At 42.1% G+C, this 17,320-nt stretch overlaps 4 protein-coding genes across 7 annotated transcripts; 1 reads left to right on the top strand and 3 right to left on the bottom strand.

Moving 5' to 3' along the window:
- Positions 1 to 628: 628 nt before the first annotated feature.
- On the bottom strand, positions 629 to 4,870 carry LOC137788019 (jun dimerization protein 2-like). Its single transcript, XM_068580822.1, has 4 exons — positions 4,687 to 4,870; positions 2,555 to 2,772; positions 1,671 to 1,775; positions 629 to 1,557 (listed from the first exon to the last, which is right to left on the bottom strand). The coding sequence occupies exons 1-4, from the start codon at positions 4,772 to 4,774 to the stop codon at positions 1,372 to 1,374; spliced, it is 597 nt and encodes a 198-aa protein (XP_068436923.1). The 5' UTR covers positions 4,775 to 4,870; the 3' UTR covers positions 629 to 1,371.
- A 391-nt stretch (positions 4,871 to 5,261) lies between these two features.
- On the bottom strand, positions 5,262 to 8,492 carry LOC137787678 (protein c-Fos-like). Of its 2 annotated transcripts, XR_011077671.1 has the most exons (5): positions 8,204 to 8,492; positions 7,342 to 7,569; positions 6,906 to 7,013; positions 5,923 to 6,806; positions 5,262 to 5,836 (listed from the first exon to the last, which is right to left on the bottom strand). XR_011077671.1 is itself a non-coding variant. In XM_068580358.1 (4 exons), exons 1-4 carry the CDS (start codon positions 8,312 to 8,314, stop codon positions 6,138 to 6,140), a joined length of 1,116 nt encoding a protein of 371 aa, XP_068436459.1. In that variant the 5' UTR covers positions 8,315 to 8,492; the 3' UTR covers positions 5,262 to 6,137. The 2 variants fall into 2 exon arrangements, 1 of the variants encoding a protein (XP_068436459.1); XM_068580358.1 differs by having other exon boundaries at positions 5,262 to 6,806.
- Positions 8,493 to 9,317: 825 nt separating this feature from the next.
- Positions 9,318 to 11,674, top strand: LOC137787970 (transmembrane emp24 domain-containing protein 10-like). Its single transcript, XM_068580750.1, has 5 exons — positions 9,318 to 9,494; positions 9,910 to 10,030; positions 10,229 to 10,302; positions 10,412 to 10,538; positions 10,704 to 11,674. The coding sequence occupies exons 1-5, from the start codon at positions 9,318 to 9,320 to the stop codon at positions 10,823 to 10,825; spliced, it is 621 nt and encodes a 206-aa protein (XP_068436851.1). The 3' UTR covers positions 10,826 to 11,674.
- mlh3 (mutL homolog 3 (E. coli)) lies at positions 10,611 to 16,977 on the bottom strand. 3 transcript variants are annotated; one of them, XM_068580747.1, is made up of 12 exons: positions 14,186 to 16,977; positions 13,985 to 14,086; positions 13,764 to 13,843; positions 13,553 to 13,657; positions 13,384 to 13,462; positions 13,242 to 13,310; positions 13,019 to 13,127; positions 12,087 to 12,246; positions 11,961 to 11,984; positions 11,777 to 11,855; positions 11,503 to 11,654; positions 10,612 to 11,405 (listed from the first exon to the last, which is right to left on the bottom strand). In XM_068580747.1, exons 1-12 carry the CDS (start codon positions 16,743 to 16,745, stop codon positions 11,334 to 11,336), a joined length of 3,591 nt encoding a protein of 1,196 aa, XP_068436848.1. In that variant the 5' UTR covers positions 16,746 to 16,977; the 3' UTR covers positions 10,612 to 11,333. The 3 variants fall into 3 exon arrangements, with proteins under 3 accessions (XP_068436849.1, XP_068436848.1, XP_068436850.1); XM_068580748.1 differs by lacking the exon at positions 13,985 to 14,086 and having other exon boundaries at positions 10,611 to 11,405; XM_068580749.1 differs by lacking the exons at positions 10,612 to 11,405; positions 11,503 to 11,654; positions 11,777 to 11,855; positions 11,961 to 11,984 and having other exon boundaries at positions 12,127 to 12,262.
- Between the last annotated feature and the right edge of the window lie 343 nt (positions 16,978 to 17,320).

A 17,320-nucleotide genomic window follows, 5' to 3' on the forward strand; every position in this document is an offset into this window, starting at 1 on the left:
CCAGGGAGAGAACAAAGTGGGCCTTGTTATTCTCCTGTAAAATGTTGTTTTGAAACTTTCTTCATAGCATCACACTATTGTTCACATTTTGACTTAAAAAAAAAAAGCAAAAGTAAAAGGCACTTGAGTAGTCTGGTGACTTAAGGCAGAATTACACCTGAAGTGAAGGAATAAGGTTAAACATATGTTATTATGCTTCATGAGACAAATAGATTATCCCATTTGTTCCACCGCTATAATTTGTATGGAATTACCCACAGCTGAAACAAAGCTTTCCTTCTCTCACAGAAATGAGCTCAACCTTGAGAGGGAAGTGGGCTGCGTTGACCTCTCGTACAATATCTACAATAGTTCAAAGGGTTGAATTAATTTAGAAGCACAATACCGAAACAAACTTGCGGAAACTATCACCAACTGAGTCCAGGGTTACTCAGGTGGCAGTGCTATACTGGCCACCAGATGGCACTGTTGACCAGAGAGTTTGCTCATGAACATTTTATGATGACTCAAATAAATCAAATTAAAAAACAAAACTAGATATTTATTTCTTAAGGAAATACAAATTGGGATTTTGTGATAGCTTATATAACATCATATACAAAAGTATAAAAACATAATTGGTAGTAACAATATGCTAACAGAAAATAAAGTACAATGTAAACCGTCCATATATATATATATATATAGATACATATACATGTGCATACATGACGCCTGCGCCAAAACATAGGAAAAAAGAAAAATGATCAACCGCTCAGCCACCAAATGAAGGAAAGAACAAAAATGACCATGAATCACGACGGTCATTGTGTAGTAAAAAAGCTCTTGGCTATCTGTGGGTGTATTACAAAATAGATCATTTACTAGTGTCATAATTGAGTGAGCGAATTAAACTAAATACCTAATACAATTACCTATTTGTTCTCCTCTAGTTGAATTGTATTTAATTGTATTTCCCAGAATACATTTTAAGGTAAGGATCATTTGTAGATCACCATATTACTTGCGGAGCTAAAACTGTTTCCAATAATGAACAATTTCCATTTTAGCTGCTGGAAATATGTTGAAGCGCTGGCTAAAGCTAAGAAGATATTTAGTACAGATCCAATACACAACAACAAACTGAACATGAAGTAATGTGCCAACAGCTGTGTTGTGTTTTGTTCACCTTCATACTGACAGTGGCTGGAGCTCCGGTGGGAGAGCAAGAAACACAAACACAAAGAATATATGATTTAACTGCAACAAACAGTGTCCATTGTTATTGGATCCGAGTGAAGGTGGGAGGACTTGGCGGGATCTCCTCCGACTCTAAGTGCTGCTAGTTGGCTGCTCCTTCCCAACCTTGAACTGTACAGTGCCGTCGCACCTTCACTTGGCCTCCAGCTGCTGCAGCAGGGGGTTGGCCTCGCCCTCGGGGGTTTTGACGCTGTCTGTCCTGACGATACATGTGGGGCGGTGCCGGTTAAGCATGAGCATCAGTTGCTGTCGCTCCAGCTTCAGCTCCTCAATCTGGGCCTTAAGGCCAGAGTTTAGCATCTCTAGTCTCTCTGATTCCTGTGAGAGGATGGAGAGAAAAGGAGGTCATCCGGCTGATACTTGAGACATGTTTTGACGATATTAACTTATAAGATACACATGTGAAAGTTTAAAATGTGACTGAGTTTCACCTGTTGTAGATAATCTGTTCTCTCTTTCTTTTTGTTCCGACATCGAGCCGCCGCCACTTTGTTTTTCTCTCGCCTTCGTTTCCTCCTGTCTGCCTCTTCATCTCTCTAAACAGAGCAGGTTACAAAGGTTTGAGGGTGAGTTGTGATGCACCTGCTGTACACTGGGAGGCTCTCTATGTTCCAGGACAACATTATGATGAATGATTTAAAAATATCTTCTTCATAGTACATTTGGCTGTAATAGCAGTAGGCTTTGACCAAGTCTTCTTCACCATCGTGATCAATAAGCAAAAGTAATGTTGAGTTAAATAAAGAAACTAAGACATTTCCTATGTTTCTTATTATGTATATTATACTAACTGTGTATATATGTTGATCTGTCTCAGTCACAACATGCAGTTTAACATCAATCAGTCATCAATCGATCATTTGTGAAGTGATCCAAGACATTACAAGGCCTTTGTTTAGTCTTGTTTGCCATTTTCACTTGTAAACGTTAAAGACAAAGTTTTCAGATTACCATTTTTATATTTTTACTTTTTTCGCTAGACACCCAGCAGAATATCTGACAGCAGTATCATGTCCCGCTATGTCCACGAGGTGGAACTGTTGATTAACACATAACACAATGCTAAAATTGAAAGGGTGTTTTCATTTCAGGCAAATTGTTTATGATACATTAGGCACATTTTACACAGCTGGAATCTGTATGGTTAATTTGAAATATAAAAATGCAGTATTCGGTTTGATACAACTATTTCACTGTGGATAAATTCCACGAATGTCCAAAAGTGAGTTTAGAATAAGCACGTAAAGTGAGCAACGTCTCAAAATGCACTATTTGTATTTACATGATCTCGTTAGCTCCTCCGTATTTCTTATACCTCTGTTTTGATCACTAGGGGCCTCTTTCCCAGACTGCCCAGGAAGTGCAGAGGTGACAGCATTGTGCCGAACTCCTGGAAGTCCCCAAATTTGAGCTTGTCCGTCAGCGTGGTGGCTGAGATCCCAGCCAGCGGACCCAGGCTGGGCAGGGAGCCTGCTGTCACAGAGGGATCTGGGATTCGTCCTGGCATCGCGTCAGACTCGGTCGTGACCACAGCTAGTAGGCAGAGGGAGAAAATGGAAGACGTACTCAGACGGCAACTAAACCAGATCAATGAGAAACGCATCAAACTCCGTCTGCTCTGCTTGTGATAGTACATACTGGGGCATACTTTATAGTATGAGGGTAGAAAAGACATTTTACAGTAACACATTAGCAGCACACAGACATGTAACTTTGTTTGTCACAGTCGGTTAAAGCCCTTCAAGAAGGCATATGCCTGAGGTGCACTGTTCCTTCATAGCAGTCAGACTCGCCTTTCTGATGAATTGCTGGTCTGTTTTCGGAGCCGGATGCTAAAGCTGCTCTCATTAGGCCATTTTACTTCTTTTTTGGGAATGAATATACAGCCATTAACAGGGATCTTGGCAAGAATTTGCCTCATTTAATCCCCAGAGGCCAAAAGAGAGAAAAGTGACAGTGTACGAAGCACACTCAGACAAATTCCTCTGTATTTCAAGGAGAACTAAAGAAATAGAAACGGTTACCTCCTCTTCAGGAGACAAGTGACAATGTGAATTCCAAAATTAGGTATAATGGATTTAAATACAAACCAAATTGAACTTGTTCGGTTTAGTCACATGAAAAATTAAAGTTTACACTGTCTACTTATTAAGTTTTGTGCGGAACTGATTTTTACGAAATGATTTTACACTATCTCTGGCGATTAACACCATTCGAAAATGCTGAACATGACAAAAAAACGACAGGTGTGTAAGAGCAAAGACAGGAAAAAAACAGAGGAGCAGGTTTTCATAATTCCAAGTCACATGAGGTAGCCAAAAACACGACCTATGGTCAAATACTCAGAGGCCTGTAGCCCACACTACAAGAAATAAACAGCAGAAAACAGAGAAGACGAATAGACAACATTTTAAGGAAAGAGTGTGTGTATGCCAAGTGTGCATCTTCTCAACAGAAATGACAACATGAGTCACATGTGGGAGTAACTTTCAGTTTTCATACTTCCTTAAACAACAGGTCAAAAACACAAAGCCAAAGGTCGAGCTTATGGCATGTGACCTGCAATGTGTCTTGAAAATGGTTCAAAGCCAAATCAATAAAGTAATTATCTATCTGGATGTGATTTGTAATGACCTGCATTCAAAATGTGGTTTTACATTTTAAAAACATTAACCAAAGATAAACATGCCTTAAACATTGATTTGAAAAAAAAGACTCCCAAGTAGCCCACAGTGAAGGTATGATTAAAACAGGCTATTTAACATTCTTGTAACTATAATTGTATTGGTCCCCAGAAGGTCCAATAAGTCAATGTAATACAACTGATACTGATTATAAGTATTATAAGTATTTGTTTTAAACTCTATACACTGTACATCAAGAAAAAAAAGCCCTGCCAGTTAGTTTATGAACATGAATGTTCAGTAGTTTATTCATATGTGGAGTCATCTTACCGCTGTGTTGCAGCGTGCTTACTGAGGCCATTGGTCAACTTGAAAGCGGAAGTTTTTTTTCTCCCAGTGCGGCATTTACCTTACGTAACTTTGTCTTCCCATCAAAAGAGCTGCAGTGATAAAAAAACGTTGCCGCTCGTCTTTCAGGACGGATTTCGCTTCCGATAAAAGAACACAGAGTTTAAGAAGCAATGCACAAACACCAACGACCGGAGAGACGGCTCTAAGGAGGAACATTTTGTTCTGAATTGTGCACGCCGTAGTTCCATGTAAGAGGAGCATGCGAACAAAAGAAAGCACATCTTTCTGTAGCATGATCAATCAGATAGCAGGTCTACTTTGAATACAAAAACAAACCCACGTAAAGCTCGAGACTGCAGTAAATGGAGTTTGAACGCATCACAGCTTCTCGCACAGCTCGCTCTGACCAATGCGTGGCGCCCAGTGCGGAGACATTATTCAGCTCTCGCTTCACGAAGTTGTGTATACCGACCTGACTTTGATCCCAGGTGCAACAAATGTCCTTTCTTCTGGTCAGCCGAGGGTCGAGAGTAGATTTTAAAAAGTGGAAATCGTTGCATCAGCCCGGTTTTAAACGTGATCCCCAATCTGGGAGGATTTGGGAATGCGGAAATTAGGCTATGCCAGCCAAACGTAAGCAGGGATGTAAAAAAGTAGCCTACATAGTGGGGGCAGAAGTGGGGAAGTCGCACCGCTCCTCCCATAAAGAAACACTGAGGCTGCAAAATGCAACGACAGCATGTGGCTCAGATGGAGGGAGGCCTGCGTTGGGAACACAGACACACAAACACACGCGTCAAGCAAAATATAGAAGCGTCATCATGTTAACGAGGGTTTAGGAAATACGGAGGTTATGTTAAAATAATATTCAAATGTGTTTTACACTTTTTTTAACTCCGCCTTGCACGTTTGATTTACTTTGTAGAACTATTTTAAATACAAGCGATTCATATTTTCACCTTGATCAAGAGATAGATTCATTAGAAACAAATTGTAAACACCGGCACCAAACTCCACTCTGAATGTAGATTTATTGTAATTATTCAGCAGAATAGATAAGCAATCAATGCTCATTTGACTTGTTCTTAAATTTAACAAATAAGTCAAAGTCTGAAAGGTAAAAAAATAACTCATAAGTTACATCTTGATAAGATATATAGCATATAGCACTGGATGTTTTCATGGAAAACTTTCAACGAGGTCAAACCACAGTTGAGGACATTGAGGTATGCACTTAACATGGATGAATACGTAAATACAACATTTATAGCAATCAATACACTATAAACACAAAACCATACTGATACATTAAATTCCACATTACACCTTAGATCTAGTAACAGATCAGAGATATATATTTATGTATATATATATACTCCTTTGTGTCGAAAGGAGTCAGATGAGGTGGTTCGGGCATCTAATTCGAATGCCTCCTGGACGCCTCCCATTAGAGGTTTTCCAGGCACGCCCAACTGGTAGGAGGCCCCGCGGAAGACCCAGGACACGTTGGAGGGATTATATCTCCCGGCTGATCTGGGAACGCCTCAGGGTCCCCCAGAATGAGCTGGAAAGTGTTGCGGGTGAGAGCCTGGGTCAGTCTGCTGGACCTGCTGCCACCGCGGCTAAAATGGATGGATGGATGGAGGTTTGAAAATTATTTGGAATCTTTCAGCATGCGTCGTAAAATGAAAACTAATTTCAGTCCCACCTGTAAAAGTAAAAGCCATGCTTTTCGCTACATCACTCTGTTGGCTCTGCATCTGGAGAAAGTTTACACGTTTGTTTAGTCACAAACACATGTCATGAATGTATTCCTTGTAGTTTTACAGCATACTGTGGCATATGTTGTTCACATCACTTCAAAGTCAGGAAACTGCAAAAAGAAAAGCTAGAGAGATCACACAGATCACTTCCCTCTGCACATTATAAGGCCAGGAGAGTCGGGGAGTTGAGGAGATCAACAGATTCAGCCTTGCCCCCTCCACCTTTATGACCGTCAAGTCCCTCTGTGAGACAGTCCAGCTCGGGACACGCAAAAGTGAACACAGACAGGTAGCTGCTGCAGGTGGGCGTGGAGGTCACCACCGGAGTGCTGAGAGGCTCCAGGTCGCTGGAAACAGACTTATACAGGGTCTCCCAGTCCGAGACCCCGAGAGAACTGCTCAGATCGATGTCTGGCACGGACCGAGCCGTCTCCATGGGGGTTTTCTCCTCCAAACTGGGCAACACATTTTCCAGTAGCCCATCCTTAATGTCCAGAGAGGGCTCGAGATCGCAGATGTTGATTTCAGCGCTGGCGCACAGCAAGATATTGGAGTTCCCAGAGATGGCTGTGGACGGATCACTGGAGATATCCATGTCTTGGAGCGAGGGAGCTTCCTGGGTGCCATCCTCTGGAAGTCGGTCCTCGTCTGGACTAGGCAGTAGCTCTGGGGACCCCGTGGGCTCCTGGAAAATAGAATCCAACTCTTCTGACATCTGGCACACTGGTTTATGTGTGGCAAGGATGAATTCAAGCCGCTCTTTCTCTTTGAGGAGGTTGGCTATTTCCGTCTCCAGGGCTGCTTTTTCCTCCTCCAGCTCGTCTGTCTCCTTTAGATAGATCGACATCCAGAATCATCCACAAAGGAAAACACAGACAAACGTTTGGGTCCATATGACAGCTGAGTAAATGAATCACTGTTTACTTACAATTTGCAGTGTGTCTGTGAGTTCCCTCCGTCTGTTGCGACATTTGGCTGCAGCCATTTTATTCCTCTCCCTCCTTACCCTCTTTTTCTCTTCCTCCGCTGGAGACAGCTGGGACGTGAAAGAAATAATTCAGTCGTTACCTTGAAGAATCCAGCCGTTTCATCCTCTAATCCGCTGCATCTGTTGCCAATCCCCCCTCTGAAGAATGGCAAAAGCATGTTTCGCTGCATTGCGTCTAAAAATAGACCATTGTTGCAGACTCGCTGTGACCTGAATATAAATTGACTGCCTAAGGAAGGCACACAGCCAGCACACGGCACCACAGGAGCATGCACAATAGCCCTGTTGCACACGAGGAATTCAGACTACCATCTGTAAATTTACACTATTGACCATTCTGTCCAATGACAGGTAGACTTCATCTGAGCTAACCTACCTGCTCTGTTTTCCCCGTTCTGGCAGCATTTTTGCCCTTGTTCCCGCCCACTTTGGGTGTTGCCTGGTGAGAGCTTTGTGGTTCATTGGCTTGGCTGCTGCCCGGAGACGGGGAGACAGATGTAATAATTGTAGGCTGGACCATCCACTGGAAATCTGGGGTAGAGGAAATTGCAGTGACTGTTGGAACAAATGGAGCGTCTTCAACGATCATGTCTTGGTAGAGCTCCTGAAAAAGGAAATAATCAACAATGAGAACTTTCAAAGAGATTTCTTAATATAACAATATCCCCATGCCGTTAGTGGCTTCAAGTGGATCTTTTGTGACAAAAATCATCATTTCTACCCACACATATGTTTAGAGACTAAAACGGAAGGTTGCCTGCATGTTAATTGTTCTTGAAATAAACCGTCCAGAAATAGCCTTCTCCAGATCAATATTTGACTTTATCATGGTTTCTGACGTCAACGCTGACGCAGAGATGCTGTGGAGTCTCCTGAATGGATTTATTTTTCTCAATGAACCGCTGCATCGACACGCTCACATTTGGTCCCAGGACGTCGGGATCATAACAACCCGGACACAGGTGCTAATGTATCACAAGCAATCCCACGCTGATCTCGTCCCAAAATTATTCATCAGATATTTTTACTGAAGAAAAAAAAACGACGTTAAAAAATTAAACGCACCGAGTTAATTAAAATCGTATCAATCACTGCCCCCCTCCCCCACCTGGAATGCTGAAAAAAAAAAAAATCAATCAGTTCGTGGACCACATACAAAGGGGGTCTCAATTAGCCTGTCAACTGTAAGCGCCTCCCGGGCTGCATGACGAATGTGAGATAAACAAAGCCATTCATACCTTTGCATTGCTCTCTAAGGAGGAAGCTGGAGAGCTCGCCTCCTCTGGCGTCTTTTGGAAAAGTGTCCCGACAGGAGACTCTGGCCGGCAGGTGGTAGCGACTGAATCCATGGCAGGCGTCAGGTTATTATGATACACCACGAGGGGGAAAAAACACACACGTCCTGGTCAATGACAAATATGACTCTGGCCTTCCGCTAGGCAGAGCGTCTCGGGTCTTTTCTCCAGGTATATACCTGGTAACTGGACGACTAGAATGCAAGCCCCTCCTTTTATGCTCCGCTCGAATTTTATGAATGAACCAAGACTGTACCATCCGCGGAGGGGGAGGGTGGTCCGACAGACAGACACACGGGCCTACATTTCGGGGTAAAATAACATTATTTTGACATTAAGCTTCCCGTATATGTCATCCACGAATGATATGTGACACTATTTCTTCGATATGGTAAAAACTTCGTCACTGTACGGAAGCCATACAGCTGTTTTCACTCCTATTCACAAATATGGGCTTCATCTGAATGCAATGTGGGGTGAGAAACGTGAGTCTATTTATAAATACATATATGAAGGCTAACAATTTCCTGGGCGATGACAACTTCATGTCCTGGTGCAATCATGTATTCAAGGCTAAAAGACACTTAAGCGAGGCTTTACGTACATGGCCGGACAACATATCTAATAACGTAAAAGCTCATTTAATTGCAAGGTCAACGTGACGTATTTCTTTTGACCATTTCCAAAGTATAGTATGTTGACGAGTTTACATTAACCACATGTCCTCTCACCATTTAATATACATGACATATAGGCTTTTGCATGTTTTTCTTTTTTTTGACTTGTGACGTTAACCGTCTGACATACATTTAGATGAACTCAGCACTTTAAGAGGCGGCCTTTCCGAAGAATCAAAACGCTGCCGGCAGACATAATGAAATGACGCTGAATTGTTTACTTGAGGCGGAGGCGGTGAAGGGGGAGAGGCTGCACATGTGGGGGCGGAGAAGTCACGTGACGCAACCCGGAACTGAAGGGAGAGGAGCGAGGGGGGCGGGGCCGCATCTGACAGGAGCGGCAGCCTCCTCCGCTCTCGTCGCAATCAGGGACGGGCAGCATGTCTCCACTCGGCGTGTTCCTGCTGCTCGCGGTCCCTTTGGACCCGGTGCTTTCTATCACATTCTACCTGCCGGTCAACTCGATGAAATGTCTGCGAGAAAACATCCGCACAGACGTGCTCGTTTCCGGCGAATACGAAGTGAGCCAACATCCAACAACTCTGACTACTTTGAAGGTACCGTGTACCATATGGCAAACTTTCTTACTCTTTTATCTTGGCGTTTTCTTGATTCAATCAAGTTGTTCTTTGTTTTCATGTAAAAAAAAAAAATACTACTGAAATATATACTGCAATGAATATTCATTCTTCAAAATAAGTTTAGATATTGTCAGAAATATTTTTTAAACAGAAAAACATGTGTAATGCGAATAATCAAAAAGGTAGTGGCAATTAAACAAATGTAATTCTGAAAGAACCGGTTAATAACATGTTAACAACGTTGTGCCATTCTTTGTAATATGTCTATTAAAGATCAGGTAACCAATATAATATTGATTTATCATCCAGCTCTACTCCAAAGACTTGAGAAGACCCACTGAGTTGATAATTGAGAGATCTAGTTGAACTCCTCTGTTCACCTTTTCCTCAGATTACAGATTTTTCGTCGGAGATGTTGTACATCAAGAAGAACGCCACGAAAGGGAAATTGTCATTCATAACACAAGACGACGAACCTATTGAAGTGTGCTTCAGCAGCATATCTCCAATGGGTGAGTGAGGTTTTGGAAAAAAAAAAAATTGTAGTTTGAAATTGTTGAAAGAAATACCATCTTTTCTCAGTTCATTATTAGTGATAATAATTGCAAACAAAAAACTCATAAGGAGGCCAATCAAATGCATAACTGGGGTGTGAAGTCATGCTAAATCCTGTCAAATAACAGAAATATGGTGGTAATGCTTGTCATTAGGCACTGGGAAGGTCCCTGACCAACTGGTCATACTGAACCTGAAGCATGGTGTGGAAGCCAAGAACAACAAAGAGGTAAGGGGTCATTTTCATACTAGCACATGAAATATTAATATCAATCCAAACTACGACTGATAATTTAATGTATGATGGTGCAACATGCATTTTGCAACCTCTTTGTCAGATTGAAAAATTGGAGAAACTGACCCCCCTTGAGGCGAAGCTAAAGCACCTTGAGCACCTCTCACAGTCCATTGCAGATGACTTTACCTACCTGAGGAAACGATGGAAAGAGATGCGACAAACAAATAGTAAATTAATAGAGCAATATGTTTACTGTAAATGTAAATCACCACTTGGGCAGAAAATTGCAGCTACACTGTTAAATGTGTCTCTTTTGGTCACAACTATCAAGTTGAAGTGATACAAAAAGAAAAAGTTCTGACTATTTAACTCCAAATTCCTTTCTTGTACAGATTCCACCAATATGCGAATGCAGCTCTTCAGCGTCATATCCGTCTGCTGTTTTCTTGCATCGGCCACGTGGCAGATCTTCTATTTGAGACGATTCTTCAAGACCAAGAAGTTGATTGAGTAAATACGCCTCAGGGACTGAAAGTCTTGGAACAAATACAAGGCCGCTCCAATGTGCCTTTTGCTGCGTTTGTAATAATGCAGCACATTTCGCCGATGCATTGTTGAAGGGTTCATTTAATGAAAAAACACAACGGATATTTTTGTCATCCATGAAATATCAAACTGGTGTTGGCTTGTTTTGGTAACATCATAATCCTTGTTTTCCTAAATCATGCTTTTTTTTCACTGGGTAGTCAAGGGAATGTCAATCAAGTTGTTGTTTAATTCAGTTTAAAAATAATATTAGCAAATGAGCAATTCCTTTAAATACTGTTTGTGTACAACTTATGTATTTATTTGCCATTTGTGTTAAATATGTTGTTTATATAAAAAGTCTTCCTGTAAATTTACAAACAAGAGGCTTTGTTTACAGGGCTTTGGAGGGTGGGGGGATTTAACTATTTAAGCCATTTAATAAGAGAATTTTGAGGAGTTACAAATAATTCAGTTGACAGTAAATACACACCCACTCATCTATTTCCATATAGTTCCCACGCTTTATACATTCTTCTCAGCTTTTGGAGATTGGGTTTCTGTAATTCCTGCAGGAGACAAAAAGACTTAGTCACCAACGCATTGTAAAAAGCCTTAAATAGTATATTTAGTGCACAGTTTAAATGTGCTAGTCCATTCGAGTACCTTCTCGTCTTTGTCCAAATGGAGGGTGTCTACTAATGGAGCGATGGATGGACGGCCATGGGCACACTGGAAGGGCAACTGACAGGAGGACAGTGATGCCACCAGGCTGCAGCATTCATCTCTACTCAGGCTGTCATTGAATTTGATAGCACCTGTTCAATGCATACATTTATTAAAGGGATTTTATTAAGATTTCAGTGGGAAACTGTAATTTATTGAATCATTAATGCACAAAAAGTAAACTGGAGGATGGAGCGAAATAATGTAAATTTACCATGGCATGCTAGTGAGGCGAGCACCTTCAGCACAGTGAGAGGCAGCGCTCCTCTTACTCTACCAGTTAAGCGGAGCAACTGAGAAAAAATTATAAGAATGAGGCATGTTACCCTTTATTGAGTCAATGTTATACTTTCTCCAAACAAACACGTTCAGGGACTAGAAAATCATTCCAAGCTTACCTCAATCTGCTCTTGAAGATACTCCTGATGTGAGATTTAAAGACAAAATAAGAACTGTGAGATGATCACTTGGCTAAATGAGTGACGCAATAGATGGTGTTAATACAGAGGTTTCATAAGTCTCACCTTAACAATAGGCTTGATAACTGATGGTCTCCCCCGCCTCAGCTCATTACTCTCCTTTTCCATGAAGCACACTGGTACCTTTCCCACTAAAGCTTGTGGATTCGCTGCCTGTGAGAACTTCACTTCCAGACCCAAACTCCGCAAATGTGCTTCACAAGACCTTTCAGAGGAAAAGTCTATTAGCAATACAGAAAACAAATGTGCCAGGGTTAGGGTCAATTATAATTCAGTATAGACAGGGAAGTAAACAGAAAGAGTTTGATCTTTAAAAGCTGTGGGATGCAGTCTGACAAAAATACAACAGAACACAGCCGTGGTGAAAGTTGGTTTAAAACATTTACAGCTGAGCCACAGGCGAGCGTTCATTTTGGTTATGAAAATGTAATTTGAGTGACTGTGTCGGCAGATTGCCGCAGTTACAGATCCATAACTTCCTTGTCCAATTCAGGCAAAGTGCTTGCTGAAGAAATGACTCATTCTTCTGGCTGGAAACCTACGTGATTGTCTGACATTGCTCCAATTACAAGAAATATACAGTGAACAAAACACAACCTTTGTATTTAACTTTGAGAGCTTAAAGTTAGGGATTTGAGGATGTACACCCTACTATTAATACAGACTGCATCCTCATTAGAGACATTTAAGCCAAAAGTGCACCAACGTTCCTTCTGGGTTAAGACAGGGGTGAACTGAGGCTGCGTCACTGCACACACACTTTAGTCATCTTTACTGCTGCCATCCTTCAATTTGGTTGTTGTAAATACAACACTTATGAGATAGTAACACTCGCGATATGTTTCAAGTATTTGAACAGCCCTTCAGGCATACCAACTGAACAAATTGAGATTCTCAAACTTTGCATTTCAGTAAGTGTTCTGGTTTTACAGGTATTCTCATTTGCTTGTAGTAATGTAAAGCACAGTAAAACACACCTAAGTAGCCTTTGCTCTTCCTCTGTTACACTGATCTGGAGAGGTGGCAATATGGTTGATGAACACAGACGTCTCTCCCCAGGAGCCTCTGGGTCATCCTCATAAGAATCTATGACAGGACATACATTAATGACTGTGGTACCACATCAAGATCCTAAACAGCTTTGTTAATTGCACATTTTCTTCTCAATAGTAATTCTGTGCATTTGTTTTGTTTGATTACCTGCGAGTAGATTTTCAAGTCGAACTCTCTCGTGTGCAGCGTGTTGATCTACCAGCACCAGAAGGTTTCCTGAGGTTTCAACGTAAAGAGCATGAGATGCTGATGAAACAACAAATGACAACCAGTAAAGTCCCGTCTATACCTTCAGTTAGTGCTGCAGACTCCTCATCTCTTGTATTGATAAGACATGCAAGAAACTTTTTATCCACCTGATGAATAACCTAGGAGGAAAATAAAAATAAATTACTTCATAGCATCAATGAAGTTTGAATGGATGAAGCATTATAAAGAAACCAAAAAGAGAAATTTGCCTTCATTGAGTGAATCATGGCCTTAGAAAAGCGGTACGGAAACAGGATGTTGTGGATCTTGACAGCCAGTCCATCAGCTTGCCCACTTGATACGTCCACACCAACCTGAAGGCACAGTGCAGTTCAAAATGGATCACTAAACAGTCAATTGAAATTTGAACAAGTAGAAAATGATTTAAATTCTTACAAAGCTAACAAAAGTTTTGTTTACCGTAGGAGGGCAGACAAACACAGGATTATTCCACTTTGAGTACAACGACTTCAGTGAGTTGGACTTTTCAACATTGACATCTGATAAGACAAACAATATAAGACATGAACACAAACAAGTCAATATTTCTTTTGTATACGTGTAGGTGTGTGCAGGTGTGTGTGTGTAAGGCAGAATACAATCTACAATCTGATCTGTCTCTCTGTCTGTTTGTGGGGTACCTCCGTCATCAAGCCCTGAACTAATAACTCTCTCTGTCCTGGATTTAGGCAGGAAGGGCAATACTAGATCCACCTGAAATGGGTAACATCTGTTTTCCATCCCTACAGTTCAAGAAACAACAGTGACAGTGGAGGTATTCTTTGTTAATGTTGAGTACTAGTTCCATGATGACGTAACCTGCTGAGAAGCTGCTAACTCACCCCTTTCAGAGATGACACTAACTGCCATATTGGTCACATCAGATGTGCAGCGTGCATACGTTTCTTCAGTTGCTGGATCATCGTATCGGCTGAGCCCAGTCACTTTGTTGATGTAACTCATCTTTCCCACAGATGTGTCGTAGTGATGAAGCCAATCCCCCGATGCTGCATCCTCTTCCCTCTCAGTCCGTGGAGGACTTTCACAGCCGCCGTGGGCTGACTCAGGATCCGGTGCCGCGCCGTGGTGACTGTTGTTGTTATTGCCGTCTTGGCTGCCATCATTACCACGACGGAGACAGGTACTGTCGCCTGAGCTAGTCCTGGACAAGTGTGGTAATACGCTTGAATTGTCTCTGCTGTGTTGTTTTAAACGAAAAACTTTCGCTGCCAAAGATATTTTGCCTTCATTCTGCACCGGTTTAAACTTGGTGAATACTGAGAGACCACTCCATGTCTCTTCTTTTTCTGTATCAACACCATCTTGCTGGTTTTTCTGGCAAACAGACACATTCTGGGAATTCAGAACAAAGCTGTCCGTCTGAGGATGTGTGGTATTATTCTCTTGATGAGTCGCTTGAGAGGGTAATTTCAGTTCATCAGCTTGACCACATAGTCTTCTGAATTTCTCAAGGGATCCAGGCTCCTTACGTAAAGACAACTTTTGACAAGTTGAAATTTTGTGTATCTTTGAGGGAATTATGTCGATGGATGGTTTTTGACAGATTCTGTCGTGGCCGGCACACAGTGAGATTTTGCGTTTTGATGCAACGGATCTCTCTTCATATTTCCGCTCTAAAACTTGTTGCTGAAATATCGACCTGTTGATTTGGGACCAGTCCTGAGTTTGCAGATTTACATGAATGTATGGATCAGACAGGCTGATCTTTCTGTTACTTATTGAAGTAAATTCATGTTGTCTCACACTGCAGTCAGGTTTTTGCTCAATACTGTTTAAAGCAGGTTGAATTTGTTGACAGATGCTATCTTGTGGAGCTTCTCTGCTGGCTGAAGTAGTTGTGTTCAATGGTATCTCTTTTTCTTTTGAGGGTTCTAGTTTTTCACTTTCTAGTGGATTCAACAGACATAAGACTTGAGTGTCTTCCCCAGCGTCACTAAAGGTTGGCTCCTCTTCTACAGTAATGTCACTATCAGACGGCGCTTCAAGTCTAGCCAAATCACACAGTGGTTCACATCTAGATTCTTTGTTTATCTTTTGTACACTATTTATTTTTTCCAACTCATTTGCTATAATCTTTTGCTTCCCCTGTTTTTCAGCCTCTTCCCTGCCCTCCATCGGACCACACTCCTGACCAACACTGTCCTTGTGTACACAGTCATCTTTGCGCTTTCGATAAACAGGATTAGATGCCAGTTTCATTCCAAAAGTACAATCTAGTGACATAGTTCTGGCAGCTGCTTGGCCACCATTGCCTGTGTTTTGTCCCTCTTGATCTGTATTGTGAGTAACATAGTCCAAGTCATCTTGAGAAAGCACAGCCACCAAATTCTCCTTGCTCAGGAAAGCTTTCACTGCTTCTTCTATGCATAGCAAAATCTCATCCCAATCTTTGAACTCTATTAGAGTTTTGGCAGGCTCCAGACATATGTCATACTCTGAGAAAAGGCATTTGATATTGATGATGTACACTGCATGCAGTTCTTGGCTTCGTTTGTGCTTTGGACTCCTGATAGCAGACTGCCCGTCTGGACTGTCGTTTTTCTGATTTGAACTGCTCAGTCTGCGGAGGAGAAGGTTCAGGAGCTTGTGTATCCGTGTTTTCAGGAGCAGTCTGTCATTCACATACAGGAACTGCAAGCTGTTATTGTAGTGGCCTTCTCTGCCAATGTAACCGATCACTTCAAACTGGCCATGAGTGTGGCTGATTTCTCCAAGTTTCTGTGCTCGCCCGAGGCTGTGTATCTGCACAAACCTGTGGTAAGTGCTCCTTGCTTTAGGAAGCTGTACCGTCATGGCTCCTGTGCAGTCATTCTTCAGGGTGAAAGACACGGAGGGATGCATCAGTGAAATGGCCTCCACCCTGTGTCTGACCCTCTCGCCCTCCAGCACAGCATCCATCCTCTTCCTCCGCACTGGCATGTTATGGAGAAAGTTACAAATGACAACAGTCGTCCCCGACGAGGGTCGAGCAGTCTCTGCTTCAAACACATCAACGCCCTTGCCATCCTTGAAGATTTTGACGTGAGTTTTCACTGATAATCTGGTCCTGGTGGAGATTTCAACTAGTGTGGCTAGTGAGATGACGCTTGCCAGGGCTTCTCCTCTGAACCCATACCACCTGAGGTTGTCCAGGTCTTCCACAGTGCTGCATTTGCTTGTGTGGTATCTGTTTCCCACACACTCCATATCCTCAGCCTTTATTCCAGCACCGTTGTCGACCACCTGCACTTTGAAGGCCTCCATGTCCACCCTCACCCCCACGCAGGTGGCCTCGGCATCAATGCTGTTGAGGATGAGCTCCTCTATGCACTGCTGAAGGGAGGGAATAGCGACCCCGGAGCGAAGTTTCCCCTGCACTTCCTCAGGCAAACACTTAATCATGGCGTTAATATAATGCAGGTGGCTCACTTGTCCCGACCGACTGCAGAGTAAAGTCAATACAATTAGTCAACTGGCTTAGGATGGCCCGTTTCGAGCTAACGACCACTGGTCGTCAGTTAAATGAGTTCCAAACATGGTTCCAACGACAACTTTCTGATTGCAAAACGGTTTAAAATTCGGGATAAAACTGCCTGTAATAAATAAATAAAAACTCCAACTGTCGAAGCCCATGCTAAACTCAACCTCAGGCGCTGTTTACAGTCAACGTGTAACATCGAGAGCAGACCGTAGCAGCCGACAGCCCAATTAACAGCGCCATCTGCTGGTGTGAAGGACCAACAGCCCATTCAAAGTCGTTTCAACCGGCTTAGTTAGATTTATTTTAGATTATATATGTTATATGTTGTCTATATGTACCACTTTCTCTCCGACATACAAGTCAATATCCAATTCCATCATATTCGTCTGCCTCTTCAGATCATCAGTGACTTTCTTCCGAAATATTGTATTATTATTATTATTATTATTATTATTATTATTATTATTATTATTATTATTATTGTTATTATATTCTC

Source organism: Clinocottus analis, unplaced genomic scaffold (assembly GCF_023055335.1).
Source record: "Clinocottus analis isolate CAN_PGR_092001 unplaced genomic scaffold, fCliAna1.0.p SCAF_17, whole genome shotgun sequence".
In the NCBI taxonomy this organism is placed as follows: domain Eukaryota; kingdom Metazoa; phylum Chordata; class Actinopteri; order Perciformes; family Cottidae; genus Clinocottus; species Clinocottus analis.

Excerpts from the sequence above, each read along its gene's own strand:
- LOC137788019 (XM_068580822.1), bottom strand. The coding sequence starts at position 4,774 with ATGCAACGATTTCCACTTTTTAAAATCTACTCTCGACCCTCGGCTGAC. Across the intron at positions 1,776-2,554 it reads CCCTAGTGATCAAAACAGAG|AGAGATGAAGAGGCAGACAG; the intron begins GTATAAGAAATA and ends TGCTCTGTTTAG. Across the intron at positions 1,558-1,670 it reads GAACAGATTATCTACAACAG|GAATCAGAGAGACTAGAGAT; the intron begins GTGAAACTCAGT and ends ATCCTCTCACAG.
- LOC137787970 (XM_068580750.1), top strand. The coding sequence starts at position 9,318 with ATGTCTCCACTCGGCGTGTTCCTGCTGCTCGCGGTCCCTTTGGACCCG. Across the intron at positions 9,495-9,909 it reads CAACTCTGACTACTTTGAAG|ATTACAGATTTTTCGTCGGA; the intron begins GTACCGTGTACC and ends CCTTTTCCTCAG. Across the intron at positions 10,031-10,228 it reads CAGCAGCATATCTCCAATGG|GCACTGGGAAGGTCCCTGAC; the intron begins GTGAGTGAGGTT and ends GCTTGTCATTAG.
- LOC137787678 (XM_068580358.1), bottom strand. The coding sequence starts at position 8,314 with ATGGATTCAGTCGCTACCACCTGCCGGCCAGAGTCTCCTGTCGGGACA. Across the intron at positions 7,570-8,203 it reads CCTTAGAGAGCAATGCAAAG|GAGCTCTACCAAGACATGAT; the intron begins GTATGAATGGCT and ends TTCCTTTTTCAG. Across the intron at positions 6,807-6,905 it reads TCACAGACACACTGCAAATT|GAGACAGACGAGCTGGAGGA; the intron begins GTAAGTAAACAG and ends ATCTATCTAAAG.
- mlh3 (XM_068580747.1), bottom strand. The coding sequence starts at position 16,745 with ATGATTAAGTGTTTGCCTGAGGAAGTGCAGGGGAAACTTCGCTCCGGG. Across the intron at positions 13,311-13,383 it reads GTCTGCAGCACTAACTGAAG|GAAACCTTCTGGTGCTGGTA; the intron begins GTATAGACGGGA and ends TTGAAACCTCAG. Across the intron at positions 11,985-12,086 it reads TTATCAAGCCTATTGTTAAG|GAGTATCTTCAAGAGCAGAT; the intron begins GTGAGACTTATG and ends ATCTCACATCAG.